The sequence below is a fragment of the Ochotona curzoniae genome, unplaced genomic scaffold, assembly GCF_017591425.1.
Source record: "Ochotona curzoniae isolate NIBS_2020 unplaced genomic scaffold, NIBS_Ocur_1.0 scaffold_2587, whole genome shotgun sequence".
Taxonomy (NCBI): Eukaryota; Metazoa; Chordata; class Mammalia; order Lagomorpha; family Ochotonidae; genus Ochotona; species Ochotona curzoniae.
In genome coordinates, this window is record NW_024467096.1 from 14,066,424 (window position 1) to 14,093,976 (window position 27,553).

General features: G+C 43.6%; 1 protein-coding gene across 1 annotated transcript in view; it reads right to left on the reverse strand.

Moving 5' to 3' along the window:
* Positions 1 to 27,553, reverse strand: part of MCF2L2 (MCF.2 cell line derived transforming sequence-like 2) — a 232,463-nt gene that overhangs the window by 25,508 nt on the left and 179,402 nt on the right. Inside the window, exons 19-26 of the mRNA XM_041002575.1 lie at positions 23,019 to 23,025; positions 22,760 to 22,826; positions 21,327 to 21,442; positions 19,757 to 19,826; positions 15,498 to 15,590; positions 14,762 to 14,854; positions 11,220 to 11,288; positions 9,393 to 9,518 (exon numbers count right to left, since the gene is read on the reverse strand). Of these exons, the coding sequence (XP_040858509.1) occupies positions 9,393 to 9,518; positions 11,220 to 11,288; positions 14,762 to 14,854; positions 15,498 to 15,590; positions 19,757 to 19,826; positions 21,327 to 21,442; positions 22,760 to 22,826; positions 23,019 to 23,025 (641 nt within the window). The remainder of the gene's footprint in view (positions 1 to 9,392; positions 9,519 to 11,219; positions 11,289 to 14,761; positions 14,855 to 15,497; positions 15,591 to 19,756; positions 19,827 to 21,326; positions 21,443 to 22,759; positions 22,827 to 23,018; positions 23,026 to 27,553) is intronic.

Here is a 27,553-nt window from a genome sequence, read left to right on the forward strand (position 1 = left end):
GTACTGGATGGAATAATGTTCTTCAAACAACTGGAATTCCAAAATGTAACCTTACCTGGAAAGATCTTTGCAGATGTAATTGGTTAGGATGAGGACATCGTGGATTACGGTGGTCCCGATTAAGAGAGAAAACAAACACCTGAGAGGAGATGGCCATGTAAAGACAGAGGCGGATGCCAGACAAAGAACACTCGTGGGCTGGCAAGCTACGGAAACTAGGAAAACACAGGGAAGGCTTCTTCCCCAGGACATTCAGCGGGAGCATCTCACACCTCCAGAATGATCTCATGCCCACGTTCACCATGAGACTGACATCTCAGCGACTGAGATCCATTCCCCATCCAAACCTGGATGTTGGACATCCAGCCTTAAAAATTGTGAGAGAACAGATTCCTGTCATTTCAAGTCACTGTTTTGTGGCATTTTACTAAAGCAACCCTAAGTAAACTCACATGCTTCAATGGTGTTCCACCAGTGACAAAGAAGTGTTGATTATGTCATATGGTGGTATCTGATGGTTGTGAGCTCAGAGCTAGAGCACAAGGGCTGCTTCAAACAAGCAATGATAAGTCAGATGGCCTCCATCACACACAAAGTGACAGTAAAATCAACCAAGAAATGCTACTTTTTTTTTTTTAAGATTTATTTGTTTCAGAGCCCAGTATGGTAGCCTAATGGCTAAAATCCTTGCCTTGCATGTGCCTGGATCCCATTTGGATGCTGGTTTGTATCCTGGCTGCTCCACTTCCCTTCCAGCTCCCTGCTTGTGACCTGAGAAAGAAGTAAAGGATGGCCCAAAGCCCTGGGACCCTCCACCATGTAGGAGACCCAGAAACGGCCCCTGGTTCTGGATGGCTCAGCTCCAGCTGCTGCGACCACTCAGGGAATGAACCAGCAGGTGGAAGATCTTTCTGTCCCTCTCTCTGTAAAGAAGTGCTACATTTTCATGCATTCTTCTGATATGAGAATCCTAAATATGACCACCTCAGGCAAGGGATGAGTCTGGCAAGCCAGGCCCCCGGTGATGCCAGACTCAGGAAGACACCTCTCTTTGGTGTCTAGGTTCTTGTTTCTGGCAGAGATATTCACATCTCACACCAGGAGGCCGAAACATCTGAATTAATGAGTCCACACAAACCCTGGTTCAGAAAGGGAAAGCAGAAGTGGCAGGCACCAGGGGGAGCCTTGGGGTCAAGGGCTCCTTTCCCTTCCTGCCTGATCAAGTGCCTGAGTAATTCACACCCGGGCTGTTTACTCAGTATCTGTGACGGTTAGAGGTGCCATGCCTATCATTTAACCTTCATCTACTGATCCACCCTTCTATGCAGCCATCAGGAGAGTAGGGAGATACACAAGGCAAACCTATTGAATCATAAAATCATTTACTTGGTCCTATTTCTGCAACCAACACTATTGTAAAACTGAAATATAAATAAATAAATAAATAAATACCAGGCCCTGGTCCACAATGAACTTGCCAAAAAAAAAAAAAAAAATTACACTCTTACCTGGATTGTATTAATTTACTTCAGAAAACCAAAATGTTTCATTTAACCTTTACTATTTAACTTCACATCTTGTTTCTGGCAAGTTAGGCTCTAAAGTCATCCCTATTTTCCAGCTGATTTGAATTACAAAAAAAAATTGGTTTTGAGGGAATTAAATTATATCTCTATGTTCCACAAAATAAAAATGAATACTGTCCAGCTTCCATGGTTATATGGAATCGAGCACTAAGGCTGCACACAGGGAGAAAGTGTGACATCAAAGAGACTTTCTTCCACTTCAACTATGAATTGATCAACCCATAATCAATTTCCCTCCTTTACACAACCAGGCTAATATTGGATTTCAAATAGAAAAAGTAAGAGGCTAAGCTCCAGATTTACCTATGAATACAATTTATTATTGTAAACACAGCTGAAGTGAAGAATCTCACAATCTTAAGATCTGAGTTAGTAGTTGAACTGTTAGCTCTGATCAGAACCAGATAGTCTGGATGAAAATCTGTGGAGGGTGTGAGCAAGAAATCAACAAGCTGACACCCACGTGCCTGCTCCTCCAAAACACAACAGGGTTATAACAAACTGACAGGATAAATTAACTCATGTGGTAGACATGAAAGTATTTTTAGCAGGAAAGAAATTAAAATATATGTCAAAGGCATCATTCTGAAAAGACAAAAAAAACCCCTCTGTAATTGGCATAAAATCTCTAAAATCGAATAAACCACCCCATCTTATTTGCACACAAGCTGGCTTGGAGTGAAATTAGAGTAATCTGCTATTTTCTCATGTTTTAATTGTTCTGTCCTCCCACCTCTCCCCCAATGTTGGGAGCTCCCACTCTGTAAGTTGTGTTGTTTCCAGGTTATCCATTCGATTTAGGGAAATGCACATCTAGCAGGGGTCACTGACAAAGGATTCAAAGTACAAAGAGCAGAAAGATATCTGAAAACATTTATTTTATTTCTGATATTTACATAGTTGAGAAGGATGCATGCACATGTGTACCACCAATTAGGGTGGGGAGGGTCAAGAAATGGGGAAAAGTGGATTAGACAACTGATTCCAATCTTGTTTTTTCTTCCTGTAATGGGAAAGTAGACAGAGAAGCACAGAGGGCTGCACCCAGCAGCCCAACCACATCAGTACCTGGGAATGGGCGAAGGTCATCTGATGTCATCCCAGGGTCCCCGATATGGAGCACGCTGTGAGGGTACTGATCATGTGGTTTTGATAGTTCTGATATGCTATTGATTTCATTGCTCCAAGGTTGAGAAAATCCTTCTTAGGCCCATTGGCTGACATAGTCCACCTTAGAGTCTCTACTTACCCAGGTATGTGTTGTCAAAACCTATACCATAATTTTCCTGCCCTCTATAGTACTAGACATCCTCTGCAGGCTTCAATGAGCTGATTGTCATGTCTCCAAAGAGTATTTCGGCATGCCATCTGCCATATAGGCTTCAGCAACTGAGGAGACCCAGTTCTGACACATGGACTCCATGGTCAGACCATAGATCCTGTGATCGTCACTGTGGTTGGAGTTTTGCATCCAGTGATGCAGTTGTAGGGGTTCCTAAAGAAATCTTATTAGAAGTGACCCCAGACCTGACTCTTGTGTGTGCCAGCCAGTGCAGGGTCCAGCTCAGTCCATGACCCACATCAACCCCCACCACACACACACACACACACACACACACACACACACTGGTGGTTGTAGTTGCCCAGTTAGTTCTGCCTCCAGTGCCATCTCTTATGCAAACCGACGGATGCTGTGGCCCAGCCCATCCCTACCCACCACACACTTGGCCCTCACACACACCAGCAGGAACTGCAGCTTCAAGAGTGACCTCCAGGTGCATCCCAAGCTGGTCTAGCCTGGTCCGTCCTGCTGCCCATTCAGCTCTCATACACATCAATGGGTATTGGAGCTTATCTCAGCCTAACCAACCCCATTATCCAGCCCACAGTCATGCATGGGTGCCACTGTCTTTCTAGCTAGGCCTTTCCCCAGGTCTGGTTCTCACACTCACTAGTGGGAGTTGCAGTTCATCAGAAGGGTGTCCACAATTTCCCTACTAGACCCACTCCCAGCCCAGATCTTGTACTTTCCAGGTGGTTTTACAGTGTAGCCTGACAGGACTTGTCTCCAGTGCTCACACCTGCTAGCCGATGCTGTGGCAAAGCCCAATCCGCCTGCAATTGCTCTTCATGCATACATCAGGGATACAGTCACTTAGCCTACCCTGACTCTCTCTCAATCCAGCTCAAATGCAGGCCCATGGGTTTTGTGGTGCTGCCAAACCTGGTTTGCCCCAAATCCCAGATCTCACACTCACCAGCAAGAGCAGTGGCCTAGCAGGGAAGTCCCCATAGACCCTTACCAAGCTCATCATCCCTCCCCACCCGCCAGATCTTATATGTGCTGGTGGGTGCTACAGTCCAGTCTGATATGTCTCGCCTCACCTCAACATTCACTGGCTGGTGCTGTAGCCTGGCTCAGCCAGGTGTGCCCCTAGTTCCAACTCATGCTAAAGCAGTGCCACAGCCTAGCCCAGCCTGAGCTGCCTCCCATTCTGGCACTAATGTGAGTTGGCTGGTGTTGCAGCCCAACTCAGCCTGTCCTGTACCCCATCCTGGTTCTCACATCTGCCACTAGGTGCTATGAACTAGTCCAGCCAGGCCAGCCCCCAGATCTGACTCACACATGCGCTGGCAGGAAATGTAACCTGGCCTAGTCCAGGCTGCTCTGGCCTCAATTCTTTCATTTGCCTGAGTTTCCCAAGCTCCTCTATCAGGTCACCTCCCAGTTGCAGATCTTGTACATACTGGTGAGTTCTTACCCTAGCCAGATTTGTACCTACCTGCTGTCCTGGCAGGTACAACAGCTTTGCCCAACCAGCCCACACCCATTCTGGCTCTTACCATTGAGTGCTATAGCCCAACCCTGGCTGGCCCATCCACAGACCCAGCTCTCATGTGGTCCAGTGGTTGCCAAGACCTAGCCCAGTCTGTCCTACACCCACTTTGGCACCTGAGAGCACTAGTGGGTGTTGGAGCCTACACGAGTCTGGCATACCCAACATCCAGTCCACACCCATGCTGGCTGGTGTGGTATCCCATGCTAAGGGATACTGCAGCCATGTCCAGCCCAGATCACCACCCCCCATTTTGGCTCTCATACTTACCAGAGGGAATCACAACCCAGCAGGGTGTCCCCTTAGCTCCTCAACCAGGCCTTCTCCCAGCCACAGATTTTGCATTTGTCAGTGGTTGCCCAGCACAGCATAAACCATCACCTGGCTTGGCCTTTCCCATCAGATGATACAGCCTGGCCTAGCCTTGCCTTGCTGATGGGTGCTACAGCCTAACCTTGCCCAGCCTGTCCCCATCCCTGGTTTTCTTTTTTTTTTTTTTTTAAGATTTATTTATTTATTGGAAAGTCAGATATACAGAGAGGAGGAGACACAGAGAGGAAGATCTTCCGTCCGATGATTCACTCCCCAAGTGAGCACAACGGCCGGTGCTATGCCGATCCGAAGCCAGGATCCAGGAACTTCTTCCGGGTCTCCCATACAGGTGCAGGGTCCCAAGGCTTTGGGCCGTCCTCGACTGCTTTCCCAGGCCACAAGCAGGGAGCTGGATGGGAAGTGGAGCTGCCGGCATTAGAACCGGTGCCCATATGGGATTCTGGCGCGTTCAAGGTGAGGACTTTAGCTGCTAGGCCATCGCGCTGCCGGGCCCATCCATGGTTTTCATGCAAATCAGTAAGGATAGAAGCCTAGCCTAGCCCAGCATGGCCTGCACCCCATCTTGGCTCTCAAATATGCCAGTGTGCTATAACTTGGTCTGGGCAGGCCCAGTCCACGCCTTCAAAGCTAACCCACACACTTACCAACAAGTGAAGCAGCCCTGCCCAGCATGATCAACATTCAGCCAACTCACATACTCACCACTGGGAGTTATGACCCACCAAGGGAGTTTCTCAAATTCCCCCACCAGATCCACTCCCAGGCCAAGATCTCAAGCATGAGAGCAGGTGCTAGACCACAGCGTTTGTGTGTCTCAATAGGCAGTGGCTGATATAAACAAGTCCAGCTCTGGTCCCACATAGGTGAGTATATTCATTTGGCCTCCAAAAGTCCTCTGATTTCCCTCATCCAAATCACCTGGTTTCAGCCCCAACATTGACCTGCAAGTGCAGCAGCCTGACTGGTGGAAGTCCCCCAGAAGTCACTCCTCACTTGTCATGTTCTCCCTCAGCAGTCCTCTCTCCCACACATCCCCGGACCCACTTCTTTTAGCAACCCACAGCCACCTGTGCCCACAAGTGCTCAGATCCCCAATTCTTTCTGGTGGTGTGGAAAGGCAGCCTGGTGCCCTGCCTGCCTGCTCTAGACCCACACATACTTGGGAACAGGTCCTCAGACCCTGTCTGCCGGCATGCCAGCGCCTGCCTCCTACATATCTTAAAAAAAAAAAAAAAAAAAAAAAGAATAGACAACTACACTGACACACTGGTATAGTTAACAAAAATTGGTCATTAACCAGGCCCAGAATGCCAACCAGTTATTAGCTGCTTTTCTCCCAGCAGTGTAACACTTGCCTAGGTACAAAGCAACCTAGGTGGTTGCCTACAGCCATACTTTTTCTTAGCCAGAGAAGGAAACATTACCAAGAATATGATCCTTCCTTAGGTACACTCTAACCCCTCTCTGTGCAGTGTGCGAATAGCCTCTTACATCATACAGAGCTGTAAATAGAGAATATCTCAGATTTCACAGAACACTCATGACAATGGTCGAATTTCCAGCAAATCTTATGGGGCTAAGTTTCTGAGATGATGGCCAAAGAAATTCTAAGGAGAGACAAAAAAAAAAATTCATATTTGTTCCCCTAGCTAACTTGTATAGTTTGATTTATGATAAGAAAAGAAAAAAAAAAAGATTATTTTAGCTGCCAAAACAGTTTTTGTATCAGAAATATTTCATTTTATTCTGCTTTTCATGTTTCTATTAGAAAGGCAGTGGTGAATTGTATCTTTGCAGTTGATTTTGTTTGTACTTTTTCATTTGCTTTTGAATTACATCATTATGTTCTTTTTGATCTCACCTTCTGTCCTTTTAATATATTATTATTTTATTTTAATAATCTTTACATAGTTGATTAGGACACACAGGGTCAAGGGCTACAGGAAAGTGGGCAAGACCATTGTTTCCACGTTCTCTTTCTTTCTTCTTCTTTTTTTTTTTTGTATCTGGGGGGTAAGGGAGTAGATAAAGGGAGAAGCCCCACCTAGCCTCCACCCATCCCAGTGTCCCCAATGTGGGGCATGCTCCAAAGGCACTGCTCCAGTGATTTTGATAAGTTCAACAGTTCTGAATTACTGCCAATCTCACCATTCCAAGCATGATGAAATCTTTCCAGAATCCATTGGTTGACATAATCCACCTTAGAGTCTCCATTTGCCCAGATTTTCGTCACGTGGCTGGGGTAATTGATCCATTTGTTCTGTCCTCCATCCTCTGTTGTGGTACCAAGGACTGCCACATCCTCCATGTGCACCTGGATATGCTGTTCACTGCTCCCTCTGAGCCAATGAGGAGGCTCAGCCTTGACACATGCATTCTACAGTCAGACCATGAAACCTGCAATTCTCTTCATGGTTGGAGTTCTGCGTCCAGCAGTTCAGTTGGGTAATCCCCAAAGAAACTTCATCTGAGGTGATCCCAGACCTGATTCTTGTGTGTGCTTGCCAGTACAGGCACAGTCCATTACCTCAATCAGCTTATGCATATGCTGGTGGTTGCAATTGCTGGGTCAGTTCTGTTTCCAGCCCTGTCTTCTGCATGAACCAATGGGTGTTGCAGCCCAACCTGATCCTGCCCACCACACACTCAGCCTCACGCAAACTAGTGAGAGCTGCAGCCTAGTCAGAACAACCCGCACTCCCACCAGACCGCCCCCCTGTTCTGGTTCCCATGCTTGCCAGCATACACAGCAGAGTGGTCCAATCTGTCCCACATTCCACTCAGTTCTCATATATGTCAATGGGCACTGAAACCTAGTTCAACCCAACCAGCCCCACTATCCAGTCCACACACATGTTGGCAGGTGCCATTCTGTCAAGCCATGTCTGCCCCAGTCCTGGTTCTCATGATCTCCAGTGGGACTGGAAACCCATGAGGGAGGTGCCCACTATTTCCCTACTGGGTCCACTCCCACTCCAGGATCTTGTACTCTCCAGGTGGTTCTTCAGTTTGACTTGACAGAATTAGACTGCAGTGCCAGCATCTGCCAGCTGATGCTGCCAAGATCTTAATCAACAGTATGTTATGAGCCAGGTGGGGGTGGGTATTGTGACTCAGCAGGTTAAGTGACCAAATGGGATGCGTGCATTCCATATAATGGAACTTCCTACTAACATACCTGCGAGGCAACAGGTGGTGGACCAAGTGCTTGAGTTCCCTCATGCGGAGACTCAGATGGACTTCCTGATTTCTGACTGCAGTCTGCCCCAACCTCAACTGCTGTGGTTATTTGGATAGTGAACCAGTAGTTGGAAAATATCTGCCTCTCCATCTATGTGTCTGTCTCTATCTATCTACCACTCTGCTTTCCCCCGCAAAAAGAAAGAAAACAAACAACAAGAAAAACACACACCAAAGCACAAGATCAAAACAAAATGAAAAAAAAGAGAGAGAGAGAGAAGGAAGTATCTAACTCAAATAGAATTCTCACAATGTTTGCATTCTGAGTGATAGGGAGAATAACAACCTCTTAAAAGTTTTAAAAGTAAGAGACACTTGTGTCCCTGTGTGGCCCATTCATATAAGCCCCTTAATAGAGAACAGCTACACACACATCCAGACTGTGTCAGATTACATTCAAGGCAGATGGGAATGAAGACGGCAAATCACCTGTCTTCAGATCGGGAGACCACCTTGGATGATTTAGGTGGGCACAGCAATATCACTCTTGACCTTCCAAATGCAAAGAAACATAAGAGAAGGTCAAAGGGAGGGGACGTAAGATAACTCGACCTGAATGACTTTGAAATTGGAGGAAGAAGCCATGAAGCAAAGAATGTGGGTCACCACACAAAAGGTTCACTCCTGAGACACTCCAAAAGGAAGGTGGAGACCTTGATTTTAACCTTTGAGAGTTGAACTTCAGATCTCAGAACTGGAAGTTAATAAATGTATGTTATTCTAAGTCAACAACTACATGGTAATTTGTTAGGACAGTGACAGAAAATAAATGCACTGAAATCAAAGCCTAATGCACCTGCAAGTGAAAAACAGTTGAATACTAATGTGGCCCGGTCCCAAAGAGAGACTATGGTTTACAGGACATGGTTTGCCTGAAGTACATGGGCCCAGGATTCTTGGAACAAACACTGATGCCAGGCTGGGACAGTCCATCTCGCCAGCAGCCCCTCTCTCAGATTTTCTTTCAACCATTTGGATGTAGGGATATTTGATATGTAACTGCTGGGTTTCTGGAGATCTGGGACGTAAAATCGGATACACTCTCATTTTGGACCATTTCAAAATGCTTTTCATGGGAAAACTCTAGGGCAAGAAGGGAATCTTGCAAATTGTTTAATATTTGAATAGTACTATGAGTCAGAAAACAATTATTCCATCAGTATTTACCACCTGCCTCGGCCCCAGATTTCTGGTTTGTCCAGTGTGCATTGAGCTCAAAACAATATTCAGAGGACTGAGGAATACAGCCCTGAAAATCCAGACAGCTGACTGATTGACATAAAATTTGTTCACCAACAAGAGATTATTTCTCTTATTTACCCACAACATCTATTAAGTTTGTGATATTGGGCCCTCCCTCGGAAAGCAACATTCCAGGACTTGCTATGGAACATACCGGACATCCAGTGACTGCCGCCAGGCCCTCAGCCAACTCACAGGACCTGATCAGATCCTCGATCACTGTCAAAGCTTGCTGCAGTTCAGCTGAGAATGTGGAATCCTTGGTCCTCTGGAGCCCAACCTGTGGAAAACAAACACATTGTTGGAGCCTGGACCCAGCAGGCACTGACCCACAAGAGGGGTCTGTCGCTTTGTCTCCCTGGTTCCAAAGAATGATGGCTCAAGGTAAACAAAATTATATCCCAAGCCTTCTGTAGGTGGTACTAATAATGAGTGAAATTGAAAATACCGATGACAATGCTTATAAAATCCTCAACAGAAAAAGGGGTGGAGGCTGCCATGTGGGAACTTACTGATGATTTGCATGTAAATTCCTCTCCCTAGTCCTGCGCTTCCTCCTTCCACTCCTCCCCTAGACCTCTGCACATTCCAGCCCACTAATGGTGCCAGAAATAGGCTAGTAGGTGTTGTGTGTATGCCTGCAAACATGATGACAGCAGGAAATGGGAAGGTGCTTAGCATTCATTCAAAGGATCTCTGTTCCAGTTATTACCACAGTGGCACTTAGGATATGATGGCACAGGATGACTTCAACTTCAAAGTCTTCTGTCTGGGATTTGAGATTTCATCCCCCTGCTGCCTATGGGCATATGACTCTCTGTTACCAGGCAAACATAAACATGCAGATCTTGAGTTCTCCTGTGTATTTATGCAACACCTTAACTTCTGCAGCAAAGAACAAATGATAATTCTTGGCTGCATCACAACTGACCTCACCCTTTTGTCCTCAAAGCAGGTGTGGTCAGAGGGGTGTGTGTGCTCTTCATTTCTACTGAAGCTATAAAGACTAGCAGCTTTGGAGCAGAGACATGAGTGATAAGTTGATGAATGGAGCAGATTATGCGGGCTCCACTGAATAAAGGGGCATGGACTCTCACTCTTCACTAACGGTAACAAGCTTCAGCTCCTGGTGAAAGATAACCGACTCACCTGCCTTTATGTTAACATCATCAATTGTAAGTTCTTACACCTGACATCTTCCTCCTAGCCCAATATTTAAAACTCAATTTTCTTTTAGGTACTTAACCTGCTACTATGTCCTGTCTTTCCCTCCTTTCACAAACACACCAGGTAGGCTAGCTTTACACATTTGATGTAGGGCTCAGGAAACCCCTACACATGTGATTCAGTTCTTTAACCATATACAGCCACCCTTGTTCCAGGCCTTGCATGTCTTCTGTTTTTAAGGGGTCTTCATCACATATTCTAACACAAAAATGCACAAGATGACTATTTCTCTATACACATGTCTCCAGATTATCTTGTGAAAACCAAGAAAGAAACCACAATGCTAAGCCACAAACCTCATTCTACTCTAATGTGGTCACCATTTCCAGAAAGGGAAACTTCAAAATTTACACACACAGACACACTCACGCAAGGCGGGGGCGGGGGGGTGGTATTGTTAACAAGACACAAAGTAAACAAATTACACAGGCACAAGTACAGTAAAAAAAAAAAAAAAGTAAATAAATCATATATAATTCAACCATGCAGGAAAACCGAGATGGAGAGTTTATCACATTTATTTCTAGTCTTTTGTGTATGCATTTTCACATTCACTTCATTTTGAATTCCCATTTAAAAGTTTTAACTGGAAGGAAAAATTACATATTACCACCTCCCACTGGGTTGTGAATTCCCACTTCAAAACTGCCTTCTAATTTTTTTGTATTTCCCTGACTGTAAATTATAGAATAACATATTATTTTAGGAACTTTAAATTATAACAATCATAACAAGAAAAATAATGTCCCAGTACCTTATCCAAGCCTTCTAGGTCACCTGGATCTATCTCCAAATCTTCAGGTGATTCAAGATCCAGCAGGGCCTGCATGAAACCAAAAATCAAAAAGTAGACCATCAATGAAATCTGATGCACAAGAATCTGTAACTGATGCTAACTGGCTGAGAATGTGCTTCAAGTTGTAACAGACAAAAAAAATGACAGACCCAATACAAAATTTCCACCACAAACCTAAAATCATATGAAATACACTATTTTGCTTGCCCCATTTTTCTTATTCAACAATTCTTTTTCCTCCAATACATTTTTTTAATGTGAGTGTTGATAGCATTTTAAAGATTTATTTATTTATGCATGCATTTGAAAAACAGTTTGACAAGAGAGGGAGACACACACATACACATAAAGAGAGAAACAAGGAGGCAGAGACAGAGAAATTTTCTATCCACTGGTTCACTCCTCACATGCTCAAAACAGCTAAGGCTGAGCCACCCCAAAGCCAGAAACAGCAGCTCAGTCTAGGTCTCCCATTCATGTGGGTAGCAAGAACGCAGATTTTTGTCCATCACAGCTGCCTCCCTGGCACATTAGCAGGAAGCTGGGTGATAAACAGAGGCAGATCTTGATCTGAGGCACCCTAAAATAAAATGCAAATGTCCCAAGCAACATTTTCACTTGATATGCCACAACACCCTCCCCTAACATATGGACTTTGATTGTGATGTGCAATATTTAATCAAACAGATAAACCATAATTGTACTATGGTTATGAACTGTGGTCTCCCTCCCCACAACATGAAATAATCACTGTTATAGCATTGTTATTATTTCTTGTATTTTTCCTAAAGATAAATCCCTAGAAGCGGCGTCGCAAATGTCAAGAGTTCTGTAGCATATCTCCAAATTCTTTAGGAAGTATTTTTGTGTCCCTTCCAGCTATATGTGAAAGCTTGCCTCTCCAGTTCCTAGCTTAGATGGAATGTTACAGTTTCATGATAAATCTTTGCCAACAGAATCAGGAAAGAAATTCTACCTATGGCTATTGTTTCCATTCCTCAAATAACTAGCGCGGTAGAACTCAAAAATAGTTGCTAACAGTATTTACTTCTTAAAAAATTGCCTGGGTCAGGGCCCGGCGCGGTGGCGCAAGTGGTTAAAGGTCCTCGCCTTGCACCCCCGGGATCCCATATGGGCGCCGGTTCTAATCCCGGCAGCCCCGCTTCCCTTCCAGCTCCCTGCTTGTGGCCTGGGAAAGCAGTCGAGGACGGCCCCAGGGCTTTGGGACCCTGCACCCGCGTGGGAGACCTGGAAGAGGCTCCTGGCTTCGGATCGGCGTAGTATCGACCCCTTGCGCTCACTTGGGGAGTGAATCATCGGATGGAAGATCTTCCTCTCTGTCTCTCCTCTCTGTATATCCGCCTTTCCAATGAAAAAATAATAAAAATAAATCTTTAAAAAAAAATAAAAAAAAAAAATTGCCTGGGTCTAGAGTTCCCTTTTTTCTTATTTACATCTCAGAGCTCATTAATTAAACATTCTGGCCTTTTGGCACGTATCTCTGTTTCCCCAATTATTGTGCTTTTGTTTCTAATGGTGTAATCTATTGCTCTCTTCTGTTCCCTTGTATTTAGAAAGGATTTCCCACACTAGGACCCCATGGTCCTTGCTCGACCCCAAGGCAACAGAGACGATATCCAAACTTTCCTAAACAAGCTGATGGGTGGGAGGAAGCACAGAAAGATCTTTGTCCTCCAGGGAGAGAACACAACCCGGCCCTTCATTTCTTCAGTGGCACAGCAGTGGCTCGGACTTGGCTTTTCCAGGACACAACAGATTTAGCTTTGAGGAAAAACTGTCCCCCTCACACATCACTCTTCACAGACTCCCAAGCAATATACATGAATTGTATTTCTTATTCCTTCAATGAAGCAGCAGCTAACCAAAATTTCAAAGAACTTTGATCCTGTGTTACCTTGTTGTATGTTCCCAACCAGGTCACCAGGAAAGGCTAACTATCATCTTAATTCTGTAGGGGAGGAACCTGAGACAGAGAGAAGTTAAGCAACTTGTCCTTGTTCATGCACCATGGAAGTGTTGACCTGGATAGAGTCCCAAGCTGTCTAACTCCTATGCTCACAGCCTTCCATGTATGGTACAGATGTTAGCTTCTGGATAAGAATCATGTTGGTGGGGACAATCAAGCCCAGTACAAGGGAATGAATGTCATTCCTATGTACTGATCCTTCTTCACTGGGCCCAAAAGTAGGACTTCTGAACAGTGAATGAGTGGTCACGATGGACAAGGCAGAAGAATAGGGGCCTTAAGACATGCTAGTGGAGGAAGGAAGCAGTGCATCACCGCCCTCACTCCTGTAGTGGTATAATGGCTACCCACCATGCAAAGTGTCCTAGGACCAGTGCTGTGCACCATGCGTATCACCTGTTCTTGGTAATGAGTGCACTGAGGAGGTTCTACTTCCTTCCTTTTACATAGGAGAAAGCTAGAGCCTGAGAAACCAAAGTTCCATAAGTGAGCAGGTACTGGTGAGACTGAGACTGCTGATGGAAAGCTGAAAAGGGTAGCTTTCTTTAGGGAGGACAGCTTGGGCAAGTAGCTCAACCTCCTTAAACCTGAATGTCTTCACACTCCCCAGCTTTGCTGGCTCATCAGACTGGGGAGATTAAATAAGAAACACGCTTGGGGAAATACCCAAGAACAGGCTGCCCATTTTTTTTTTTTTTATTTTAAGTTAGAGACAGTACCCACAGGGCAGGAGCCACCTAAATACCATACATAGGCTAATTCTAAAGACAACATCTAAGGGAAACCAGACACGATGGATCCCTATATCCTGTTTGGGTGTCCAATCAGTGTTCACCTGCAGATGCACTGGTGTCAATAGCAGGAGATGCAGAGATTAGAGAGAGGAAGAGCAGGAGAGAAACAGAGAGAAGGGGGAGGGAGGAGGAAGGAGAAAGAGGAACAGAGAAAAACCACTTAGTGGTTCATACACGATAAAATGTATTATTACATCAGAATAAGATATTAATCTAAGAGTGGAGGTTGATAATGCAAAAGGAGAAAACATTCCCATTTTATCTTCTCCATTCCACTGCTATAATGCACACAAAACAGTTACTTTTAGAAAAAACCACATCTCCTCCAAAGGGCCATATTTCATCTCAATGCAACAGACGACGTGTCTGAAAGCAGAGCCTCTGGCTCTCCCCTGGCCTCTCAGCTGTCAGCAGGGCAGCCGTACCCCTTCCCTCCAGCTCTAAGAATCCCCCCTCCCCTAAGCCAGACTCCTTAGAGATTCATATCCTGGGCCAAATGTTGGCCTTAGTTGGGCTCCAAACTCCTTTCCAACCCTACAAATCTCTGATCTTACTCCTCACTGAGGGTTGATCAGACTTAAAGAAAAGAAAAAGCCCAAAGAATGGACAGATCTTCAAGCTGACAAGATGCTCACAAGTCCACAAGGCTAAGGAAGACGGCACCACAGCACAGGCATCTGACTTCCCAGCACAGCAAGGCACGGTTTCATTGACCTTACCTTCAACAGCATCTGGTATTTTATTAGTCTTTGGCTTGGTCCTCTAAGATACTTAAAAAGAGGCAGATTGTGATCCAACTGGCGCTGGCATACCTTTTAAAGCCAAATAGAAACCACACAGCATGAGATAAGCAACACACAGAATAAAAATTGAAGCATTTAGACACAGAAAATAAAAGGACCCATCATAGTCAAGGAAGGGAAGGTTTGTTGCTAGTCCTATGAAGTGATTGGGCCATTCAGTCTCTTGAGAGCAGTGAGCAAAGTAGGGGCAAGACCTGGCTCACGTTTTCACAGACAAATGGGGTAGCAAGACTGTCTGTTCCTGTTTCAGAGCCAATCTGCTGGAATCCCATAGGGTATGTCAGATCCTTCTGGAAAGGAGGCGCCCTGCCATCAATCTGGGAGGATGGCATCGGGCTTATATGCATCATTCCAGGGAGACCCTTATGTGACCTTCTGAAATTTTGTTCCAGTTTTTAAAGTCTGTCCTGAAAGAGGATGCTGCTTTTTCTCACTCTGGAACTTCTCTAAGGCCTGATCCATAGACACCCAGAATAGGATGGAAACTTCTAGAGTATAATTGCCAAATATGGGAGACTTTAACTCACTACAAACCATGAAGCCAGATTCCTCCTCTGCCTAGTTCACATTTTGAATTTCTTTAAAATTTTGAGATAAATAAGCATTTTCCAGGGAAAACAATTTGTGGGAGAATTTATAAGCTAAACATTACCCCAAAGTAGGCACAGTCTTGACACTCTTGCCATATTGCCCTAGCTCGGGGCAGATTCTTGTGGTATTTAAAATATATTTGAAGGTCTTCTTTCTAAGCGGGAAAAAACAAACAAACAAAAAAATCAGGAAGCATTTTTCACTAGCGGAAAGGATAACATTCATTCAAGCCTGAGTACTTCTGTGTAAGGAACTGAAAATGCATGAGGAATAAACATGTCAGTGTGAATGAACACTGGGAAAGAAAATAAAGGCTGTAAACAACCCAAAGTACTAAATTGTGGATTGTGGGGTCATCTATAAGAGCTGCTGCCAAATAAATAAGTACTTTCAAGAACATAATTTTTTGTTTTGTTTTGTTTTTTAGATTTATTGATTTATTTAAAAGGCAGAGTTACAGACAGAGAAAGAAAGAGATTTCCCATCTGCTGGTTCACTCTCCAAATGGCCACAGTGGTTGAGGCTGGATCAGGCTGAAGCCAGGAGCCAGAAATTCCATTATGCCTCCTATGCAGGTATCATGGGTTTAATTACATTGGCCATCTTCCACTGCTTCTCAAGCACACTAGCAGGAAGTTAGATCAGAAGGGAGCATCCGAGACTTGAATCAGAAACCATATTGGATGCCAGTGTTACAAACGGCAGCTGCATGTATTGCATCACAATGTCATTCCCTGCGTTTTTACTTTATTGATTCCAACACTCACCCACCAGACGCTTCCTATATTCTGGATGAGATGTGGGGGATCCAATCTTCCACCCAACAACATCCTCAACTGTCAACCACATTTTCCCCCCGTGAGTTCTCCCAGTAACTGAGGGATCTGGTTCTACTGGTAGATGCCAGGCTGAAACCTGCCTTCTGGAAACCTTCACCCTTTGGTTCTCATTCTCTCCTTTAACAAAAGTAGGACAGCCTGGCTTTCAAATACCAAAATGCCACCATGGCTCCAAATTTTTACCTCTACAAACTAACAGTCCAAAAATTCCTTAGAGAAATGATATGCACTAATCAACAACATGGGAAAATACCTCATTCCACTCATTTCCTTATAGAATAAGTCAGAAGATTCTAAAATTACTGGGAAAACTGATTCATCATAGGTAACACAACTGCTGATGGGTCAAGTCTACAGACTGGTCAAGGATGGTCCAAGTTTGGCTTAGCATTGTCAATTACAAATGACACGACCTGAAGTCACTTACTGAACCTTCCTAGACTTCAGTCTCCTCATCTGCTGAGTGGGCTCATCATAGCATTCAGCTCTAGTGAGCATGTGAGATTAAATGAGATGATATGCTCCACATTCACAGAGTACTTAAAAAACGGTAACTAGTGTCAAAGAATTTCTTACTTTAGAGAACCTTTCTACAGACACCATTTCATTTGTTTCCCACTACAACCTTCAGCCTGTTATAGAGAGGAGGAAAGTGAGATTCTGAAGGCTTACATTATTTCTGTGAAGTCTCAATGATGGCAAATGGCTCACCTGGGATTGTAAGTGCCAATCCAATGCACCTTGCACCTCACCATGAAACCGAAAAGCACTTTGTTCTATTCTACCTAGAACACTGTCTCCAGAGAAGACCTTCTGGATGATTCAGGCTACATGGTCTGATGAAAATATTTGGCCAAAAGAATACCTCAAAATCACTTCCAAGGTCAGTGGAATTCGGCCAACATGAATGAGGAAATGAAAACGGCTGAAGTTAGGGTGAAGAGCTTCTTATATTGGCCAACCTCCTCCAAGAACTCTCTGAGATCAATAACTGTGGCTTTTAGTGATTTCATTTGTTAGAAGGATAACTAGGCACCTGATAAGAATGTATTACCTAGGTTTTTCCTCCAAAATCATAAACCACATCGAAACAGAAATAAAGATTGCAGTCTCAATTGATGTTTCCAAGGTTTCTCCCAACATATGGGAAGCTGTAAAACTCCTTTCTCAAGGAAAACTGTTTCCTGCCAGTAATTCTCTAATAATTTCCCTGCAATTAAGTGATTGTTATTTGATAATATCCTATCTTCCCAGAAGACTTAAGTCTTTTGCCGTTTAACAAATCAAATAACCTTTGTATTAATGGCATAAGCAAACATAATATACATATAAAACTCAAAACTGTATTTCATATCAGTGGCTTGATGAGAGTGCAAAAGTACAAGCTAGAATAAAACATTGTGTAACTCAACACAGAAGTAAACAACATTTTTAAAGAAAGATGTATTTACTTATTGAAAAGATAGAGTTACAAGCAGAGAAAAAAAGACACATCTTCTATCTGTCAGTTCACTCCCCACATGCCACAACAGCTGAGGCTGTGCCGAGCTGGAGCCAGGAGGCCAAAGCTTCTTCCAGGTCTCCAATATGGATGCCGAGATCCAAGGACTTCCACAGCTTTCCCAGGCACAACAGCAGGGAGTTGGATCAAAAATAGAGCACTTGAGATTCCAACCAATGCTCAGACGGGATGCAGGGTATCTAAAATGTTTAATTTGATTAATCTGTTTTTTTGGGCTCAGAGAAAGAAAAATTGCAAAAAGAATGGAAGTGTTAGGGCCAGATGCAAAAACAGAATAAAGGGAAAAGCATGAGAAAGTAGGGGACATCAGATCATTAGCACGGTCATCTTCAGGTACAAGAAAGCACTTAAAAAGGAATTGTGTGGGCAAGACACTACTTGAGCCCAAACAGTGTATTTACTACTCAAAGCGGGGGTACAGAAACTACAGGAAGTCAGAGTGTTGGGAACAGGAAGGATTGGAGATAGCACACAGTATTTTTAAATGGGGTGCTAAGTATAAAAGAGGCTATGAATTTAAATATCTCTGATTATCTCCTATGCTGTGAAAGGAAAAAAAAAAAAAACACAGAAGAGCTGCTGCTGTTGCTGTATCTTAGCAAGTAAAACTTCTGCCTGCTATGCTGGCATTCCATATGGGCACTGGCTCTAGTCTAGGTTGCTGAGCTTCTAATCCAGCTTCCTGTTAATGAGCCTGGGAAAAGTAGGGAAAAATGGTTCAAGTCCTTGAACCCCTGAACCCATGTGGGAGACCTGGAGGAAGCTCCTGGCTTCCATCTAGGCGCAACTTCTGTGGCCATTTGGGGAGTGGACCAGGGGGTAGAATGTTCTCTCTCTCGCTTTCTCTCTGTAACTCTACCTTCCAAATAAATAGATAAATCTTAAAATCATAAGTGTATTTTCTGAATGAAACGTATGAAAAGTTTGGAATGTATTTTCTGAGCTTCCTAAGTATATCAGTACTGCTCCTCTTGAGAGCTTTATACTAGAACTTCAGGATAAGATTTGAAGCCTGCTGTGTGATTCTTTTTATAAAACATGGCTCAGTTGTTACCAAGAGGAATATCTACTTGGAGCACCCTGGGAGGCCAGACTTTCATTTCATGGAGCTTTACAGGAAGGAAGCTAGGCTCGATGGTATTCCCAACTGCCAGTGTGAGTTTAAATTCAACTCATTCTCAACCTCAGTGAAATGAGGTAAAGATGGGAGCCCAACAGTCCTGCAAGACTCCTGGCCTGAATTCAAAAGATGGATTCAAATCTACTCTCTTAGTAAATCTCTAGTGACTAATGAACTAGATCCCACATCAGTGGCTATTAACCATAGTCAATAGGCTGTACATTCTGACTCCAGAAGTTACTCATTCTATAACTGAAAGTTTATACTTTCCAAACAACATCTCCACATTTCCCCTATCCTCTAGCTCCCATAGTCTGATTCTTTGAGTTCAACTCATACAGATAACACACACACACACACACACACACACACACACACACACACACTGGGAGGTGATCCATGTGTCTATTAAGCTGATTGTGGTAATCATATTACTCCCATGTGTATCAAGTCATCATGTGTACACCTTGAGTGTATGCAGTTTCTATATGTCACTTCTGCTTTACAGATAAAGACAGGGAATTTGGGAAACATGAAGGAGTGGGGAATGCGAGTCCTACAGGTCATGTAAAACCCACAAAATCACTTGGGTTGGCCCTATGAAGGCAACTGAGGTTGGGACCTAAAATTCAATATATCTATACCAGGTTTATTTTTAAGTTGATAATTTCATATGACCATCAAGTGATGTTATAAATATCCAAATGACCGCTGGCAGAAGAGAGATGCCCCACATCTAGGGTCATTCATATTTCCACTTGCCCTTGTCTCCTATGCAGAAAAGCAAGGGTCAGCTTAAATCTGGTAGCAATTTTGATCTAGTGGGAATGTACACTTACTCTATTGACAAAGCAACGTGCCAGAAGTTCAGGGTTTTCAGTACATTTTTCCAATTCCTTTAGAAAAGTCCTAGGGAAATAAAAGTATGATAATGTCTTGGTTTTTACACTAATATGGTTAAAACCTTCAAGTAAAATTATACACAGTTACAGAGGAGTGTAGATAAATGTTGTTCTTTGGGCTTTATGACTCTTGATTCATTTTCTACACACGTATCTGGAAGAAAAAATACATTCTGGTTTTTGTTTTTTGTTTTTTTGTTTTTTTTTTTTGGTGTACAATGATTACTGGGAAACAGTAGTCCAAAGCTCCAGCCATCCGACAGACTGGAGATATCGATGCTCCCCACCCAATACACAATAACAATGTTCACAGGAGCTGTTATTGCTCTGCCAATGATCACTGAGAGCTTACTTATGCCAGGGATAATCTAAATGTTTCCTAAATAATATCTTATTTAATTCTCAACTAAATTCTACAAGATAAGAGGGGTTTTGTTTGTTTGACGTTTGTTATTGGTTTATTTTTTTTTTTTTTGAAAGTTAAAGAGGCAGAGAGAAACACATGGAAAAAGAGGGCTCCCATACAGTAGTTCACATTCTAGATATCCTCAACAGCTTGGAGTGAGCAGGGATGAAGCTGGGAACCCAATCCAGGTCTGCCATATAGGTGGTAGGAACCCAAACAGGTATAAAAGAGCCTCCATCTCACACAGCCTCCAACCCTGAGGTGTATGTCAGCAGGAAGCTAGAGTCAGGAGCCAGAACGGGCATTAAATCCAGGCACTTTGATACGGGATGCACACTAGGTATGTTAACTGCTAGGCCAAACACTTGCCCCAAGATAGAGCTTTTATAAACAGGAAACCGGAGACTCAAAACAACTGAAGAACTTCACAAGAGGAGTAGCAGAAACCGGCTTCCATTTCAGCTTTGCATCTGAGCACGGACAAGGAACCCAGGTAGGAAACAACTGTGATCCAACCCATCAAGCAGTCTTTCTCCTTCCATCAATTAGTTGTAGGGTCTTGGGTCCTCACTGTGTAATAAAGCATAGTCTCCTTACGAATGAAAAGACTAAATGATGATTTACAAAGTTGCTTCCCTCAACTCTCTACAACTCAACATCCTGAAATCAAAGGGCAGTGTAGTTTGACCAGCTAACAATGTCTAACATCTAACACCACCTTGGGATAACAGGAATGTGGACACGTGCCTTGATCATCTTTGTATTCCTCACACTGGGCACAGTGCCTGGCACAGAAGAGGGGCTCAATAAGTGCTGATACAAGAATAAGCAAACACGAAAAGGAACACACAGTTGGACACAACACTGAATCCCGACTCCCAGCCCATGCCCCACTGATGTCTTGCCCCTTTTTCCTCTGTGACCCTGTGGAGCTGCTCCCCTCCTACTCACCCCACCCCACTCCAATTCAAAGCACTGGCTCCAAAGCACCTGTTTTGAGCCTGGAAACTTTTTAAGTACTTTTATCTGCAAATCCCATCAGCCTGACTAACACTTTCTTTTTTTCTTTCCTTCTTCCTGTTTATGTGAATTATTGTATACCTGTTGTGAAATTCGTAAAGTTCTCTTATATTCCCAAAGAGAAGGTCCTTGTTATTCTGAAGAATGTCTGGAATCAGATGTTTCAGCCAAATAAAATCCAGTGGAGTGATATATCCCTGCAGAGGTGAAAACAAGGAAGGAACACATAGGGGATGATTTGAATTAGCCACTCCAACTGCAAGAACCAAGACCTTAACAAAACAGCTGGGCAATACAGCACACATCTTTCTTACATGTTACACTACTAAATACTTTCTTTTGATATCCTTTCCCTAGTACATTTAAAGGCAATTATAATAAAACGGCATTTTTATGGGAAGAATGAACATAATTTTAAAATGCTTATATCGTATGAAAGCTGGATGTGAAAGAAAGGAAAAAATTATCTGTCATTTTAGTTACTTTTTAATTTCAATTATTTTAATTACTATTATGTTTTATTATATTTCCTTCACAAATATAAAACATTCATCTTCTCTAGTTACCAACACAGTACATATATAATCTTGCAATATTTTTCTGTGCACATTTTGAGCAATTATCAATGTTGACACATATCCCAAATCACTATGTTAAACAGTTTAGCAGTGTTTAGCATATGTCACACTTTATTAGCTGTTCCCCTTTTTTATTGGACATTTGAGTTGCTTCTGGTATTTTACAATTAAAAATATGCTATAATAAGTAAGTTTGAACACAGGTTTTTTTTTTTTTCATTACGATTATACCCTAAGGGAAGAGGGGAAAATATGCATTTGTACTCTCAAGACAAAAGCGGCTTTTAAAAAGTGGGAAATCTTGGACCTGGTGTGGTGGTCCAGCAGCTAAATCCTTACCTTGCAAGCTCTGGGATCCCATACTGGCACTGGTTCATGCCCCAGCTGATCGACTTTCTGTCCAGTTCCCTGCTAATGGCCTGGAAGAGCAGTGGAGGATGGCCTACAGCCTTGGGACCCTGCACTTGCAAGGGAGACCCAGAGGAGGCACCTAGCTCCTGGCTTTGGATCAGCTCAGCTCCAGCTGTTGCAGCCACTTGGGGAGTGAACCACCAAATGGAAGATTTTTCTTTCTGTGTCTCCTTCTCTCTGTAAACCTGCCTTTCCGATAAATACATCTTTTTTTTTTTTTAAGTGAGAGGTCTTTCCCTATTAAACTATCAAGAGCATTTAAGTTATCCTTGCCCATATCCTTTGCTAGCAAGCATATGATAAGCCAGGAGGTGATTGCTGGAGTCAGTATGAATTAGCACAGTCCTTGGCTTACATGAATCAAGAACCATGACAATGTCCTTCTACAGAGAACCTTATGATACTAGGAGATGTGACACTTTGGTGGGAATTCCAGGCATGAGGCAACTATTTTTGAATCTCTGTGCAATGAAACATTTCCAGTTTGTATAAATGCTTAACATCCATCCTCCTCAATCTACTTACATCAATTATGCTCTTAATTTCTTTTATGTAAATCTCTTCTGTTTCAAGCAAGTCCCGTATGATGCGTCTGAATCACAGCAGCAGGTGGGAAGTCGAGAGAGAGACAGAGAAAAAGAAAGAAGGGAGGGGAAGAAGGGAGAGTACTCTTTAGAATTATCTTGAGATAATGCTCATCCATACAGTTCCTCTTAAGAGCGCACTTACTTAGATTCTAGTCAGTTCCCTCTGAACTACTGAACATTCTGGACCAGCATCTCACCTTGGTACTGAGAAGAAAAAAAGAGGTTAGAGGACACAAAATCCATTACAGCGGCCAGAGAACGACCCACCGCCTGGGTGGGTCATACAGCATGGAGGGCAACAGGACAGATGCTGAAATTCAAAATACTAGGTTTGGACTCACTGCTCATGTGATAACAATACTCTTAACATGGGACCATGTTTGGTACGGAGCTTAAGTCACCTCATAAAGTTCCTGCATCCCACATCAGGCTGCCTGGTTTAGCCCTGGCTCTACTTTGTATCCATCTTCAGGCTAGACTCATCCTGGGAGACAGCAGGTGATGGCACAAGTACTTATATCCTTACCATGCACATAGCAGACCTGCCCTGAGTTCCCAACATACTTGCCCAGTCCTGGCTGTTGCAGGCATTTGGGGAGTGACCTGGCAAACAGAAGATCTCTCATCTTTCTCTCTCTCATTCAAATAAAATTAAAATAAATACATAAATAATTTTTAAAAAAACTTTTTAAAGGAGCTCACTTTGAAGCTATATCCAGAGGTACATGTTCAGAATGGCAGATAGTAGCTGGGAGCTCCAGATGGAATCTGTCATTTTCACAACTACAGGGACGAGTCTAATGCACATGGCCCCGTTCTCCCAAAAAGGAACAATGACTGACCTGTTCTTCTTTACTATTTTCCACTTCCTTTCAATTTCTGAACATCCTTAAACAACCCTAAGAACTTCAAATAAATCAGTACCACAGTCTTGTCTTTGCTTCCTACCTAAAAATCATTCTATTCATTTACTAAACACATATCAACTCCCTGACAAGCATATAATGCAGTGGAATTAAACGCATTCACATGTTTGCAATCATTGCCACTACATTTTTCCAGAACTACTTCTTCATCCCCCACTGAAGTTTTGTATTCATAAAACCCAACTTCTCCACTCTCCACCCCCTCCAGACCTTGGGCACCTCTATCCGACTTTCTGTGTCTATGAACTTCTCCATTCTAGGAACTTCATATCAATGAATTCATTCAATAGTTGTCCTTCAGGGTCTGGCTTATTTCATGTGTTATAATATTTTCAAGGCTCACCCATGATGTGGCATCCCTCAGATTTCAAGATTTATTTTTATTTGACAGACAGAGATACAGAGCCAGGAGAGGCTTAACCTACCATGCCAGAGTGCCAGCCCCTGATTCCTCTTTTTTTCTTTCTTTCTTTCTTCTTTTTTTTTTTTGTTTGTTTGTTTGTTTTTAAGATTTATTTTTATCATTATTTTTTTTAATTGGAAAGGCAGATATACACAGAGGAGAGAGAGAGAGGAAGATCTTCCGTCCGATGATTCACTCCCCAAGTGAGCGCAACGGGCCGATACTATGCCGATCCGAAGCCAGGAGCCTCTTCCGGGTCTCCCACGCGGGTGCAGGGTCCCAAAGCTTTGGGCCGTCCTTGACTGCTTTCCCAGGCCACAGGCAGGGAGCTGGAAGGGAAGCGGGGCTGCCGGGATTAGAACCGGCGCCCATATGGGATCCCGGGCATGCAAGGCGAGGACCTTAACCACTTGCGCCACCGTGCCGGGCCCTGTTTGTTTGTTTTTAAAGCTGGATATCTTCCACTTCATGCGGGACCATATGTTGTTATACATCCATTGGTTGAGGGATACTTGGATTGTTTCCACATTTGGCTATTGCTAATAATGCTGCTAAAGTATCTCTTTGAGTCCCCACTTTCACATTGAAGACTTAGAGGTGGGGCGGCTGCATCACAGGGTCATTATACTTTTAGCTTTTTTTTTCCCCCCAAGATTTATTTATCTTTATTGGAAAGGCAGATTTACAGAGAGAAAGAATGACAAACAGAGAAAGAACATTTATCTGCTGGTTCATTCCCCAAATGGCCACAATTGCCAGAACTGACCCAATCTGAAGTCTGGAGTCAGAAGCTTCTTCCAGGCTTCCCATGTAGATGCAACGGCCCGCTAATGCTATCCCAGGCCACAAACAGAGAGTTGGCTGGGGAATGGAGCAGCCAGGACATGAACTGGTGCCCATATGGGATCCCAGGTACTTGCTAGCTGAGGATTTTATCCTATTTTTAGCTTTTTGAGAAACTGCTCTACTCTCTTCCCCAGAAGCTACACTTACATTGCCCACCAACACTACAAGGATTCCCATTACTCCACACCCTTCTGGACACTCATTATTACTTTCATATAATAACTAAACTAACAGGGATGAAGGCTGTGTATTATATTATTTGGTCCATCAAATCCCTGACAAAAGGCTTCTCCTGGCCAGATGTCATGTCTTATCCTCCCGTGCCTGACATTAAGATAAATTCTCAATAAATTTTAATTGAATAGATGAATTCTGAGTCAGAGTAGGTCAATTGTTTTTCTCATTTCACAGAAGAAGAAACTGGGACTCAGAGCATTCACTGACCTGACTGAGGTCAGACTGCCTGCTGACTAAGTGCTGCCAGCAACAGGCCCAGGCTTTCAGCCTCTAAAATGTTAAATAGGGAAAGCTGATGTGTTTAAGACAAAGGTGAATCCACTGAAACATCACTCACTTTTCTGACTCTACAGCAAAGCTCTGTTAAGACACAGGGCTTGAACACCAAAGACACAGGACCAGCAGGTTATGCTCAGATGGGTTGCATGGGCACATCTGCAATCCAAATATAGTAAGATGTCTTGTGTGAGATTTCCGGCCTGCAATGCTGATGGCAGGAAAATCATGATTACTTGAATTTGCAGGACAAGATGGCATTGCTAGCAACCCCCATGGCACCCATGGATCTCCCACAATCTTCAGTTAAGAAAATGTGAAACCCTTGCTGATCTTCTACCTGATGAAAATAAAAGGCAGTCCTTAACAAGCAGGAAATTTCCAAAGACACACACACACAAATACACTGTGCAAATTCGGGGAACGGGAATGGGAAACTGATGGGCTAAAACTCCCACTGGTGAGCATGAGAACCAGGACTAGGAGCGGGCTTCACTAGACAGATGGCAGTACTCACTGGCATGAGTGTGGGCTGGAGGGTGGAGTCGGTTGTGTTGAGTTAGGTTTCAATGCCCAACGATGCATACAAGAGCTACAGAAGATGTGGCACAGACTGGACCAGTCCACTATACATGATGGCAATTACAGGTACCAGGGCTGGGGGCTGGTCCAGTGGGGATTATTAGGGGCCATTCTGACAGGCCTGCAGCTCCTCTGGTGTGGTAAGGGCAGAGTGTGTGGTGGGCAGGATTGGACTGGGCCACAGCACTCACTAGTTTGCATAAGAGACGGGGGAGATAAATTTGACCCAGCAATCGCTACTGCCAGTATGTGTGTAGACTGATGTGAGTGACAGAATGAGCTGGACACCATACTGGCAGGTGCACACAAGAATCAATTCTAGGATCACTTCACACGATATTTCTCTGAGGGTTCTCCCAATTAAACCACTGGACTCAGATCTCCAACCATGTGGAGAGTGGCAGGACCTGTGGTCTGACAATGGAGTGCATGTGTCAGAGCTGGGCCTCTTTAGCAACTTGGCCAGAGCAGTAGACGGTAAACCCAGATGCACATGGAGGATTTGGCAGTTCATTGGAACCCACAGAGAAAAATGTGGTCATGTACCCCAGTGAAGCTTGGCAGCAAATATGCAGGCAAATGAAGACTCTGAGGTGGACTATGTCAGCCAATGGGCCCTGGAATGATTTTCTTACTCTTGTATCTATGAGATCAAAAGCATTTCAGAACTATCAAAACTACATGAGCAGAACCCTGGGAGCACACTCCATGTCGGAGACTCTGGGATGACATCAAGTGGCCATTTCCCATCGCTGGGTGCTGAAGCAGTTGGGAGGCCCAGTATGGCTTTTCCCCTTATCTCTCCCTTCCCTCAGATAGAGAAGGAAGAAAAAGAAAAGGTGGAAACAATGGTATCACCCACTTTCTCATAATTTTCAACACTTCCCACCCTAATCAACTATGTAAACATCATCAAAAAATTTTTTAAAAATTTAAATACATCTATGAAATAATCAAAGATTCAAAAATGTGGAGAGGAGACATGTGGCTTCCTCTGCTCTCTGCCCTTTGGGGTGAGCCAGCCTACGCTGTCATCTCCCAGCACACAGTCTTCTATCTGATTAATCTCTCTACTCCCTAGAAGGATTCACTTGTTTATTTACTAGGATACAAATATCACCCTAAGGAGACAGAGTGCTCTCCTGGATTCCTTAGCTATAGCTCTGTAGGGCCAATTCAGTGGGAATCATGGGCTTTCCAACCTCAGGCCATTAGGCCAACCACGATGAAGACTGTAATACATATGAGTTCAGATCACATGAATTGATCCAAGACTTCAGAACTGGAATTTTAAAAGTACTTTTACAAAAAAATATTAATGCAGCAAACTGTCTTTGAGAATTGGTTGATTTGAGTGGGACTTGAAACCTATACGCTCCATTGAACAAACATCAAGCACTTGGTAATTATTAACTACTAAATGGAAACAATATTATATTTTACTTATCCATTAAATATCAGC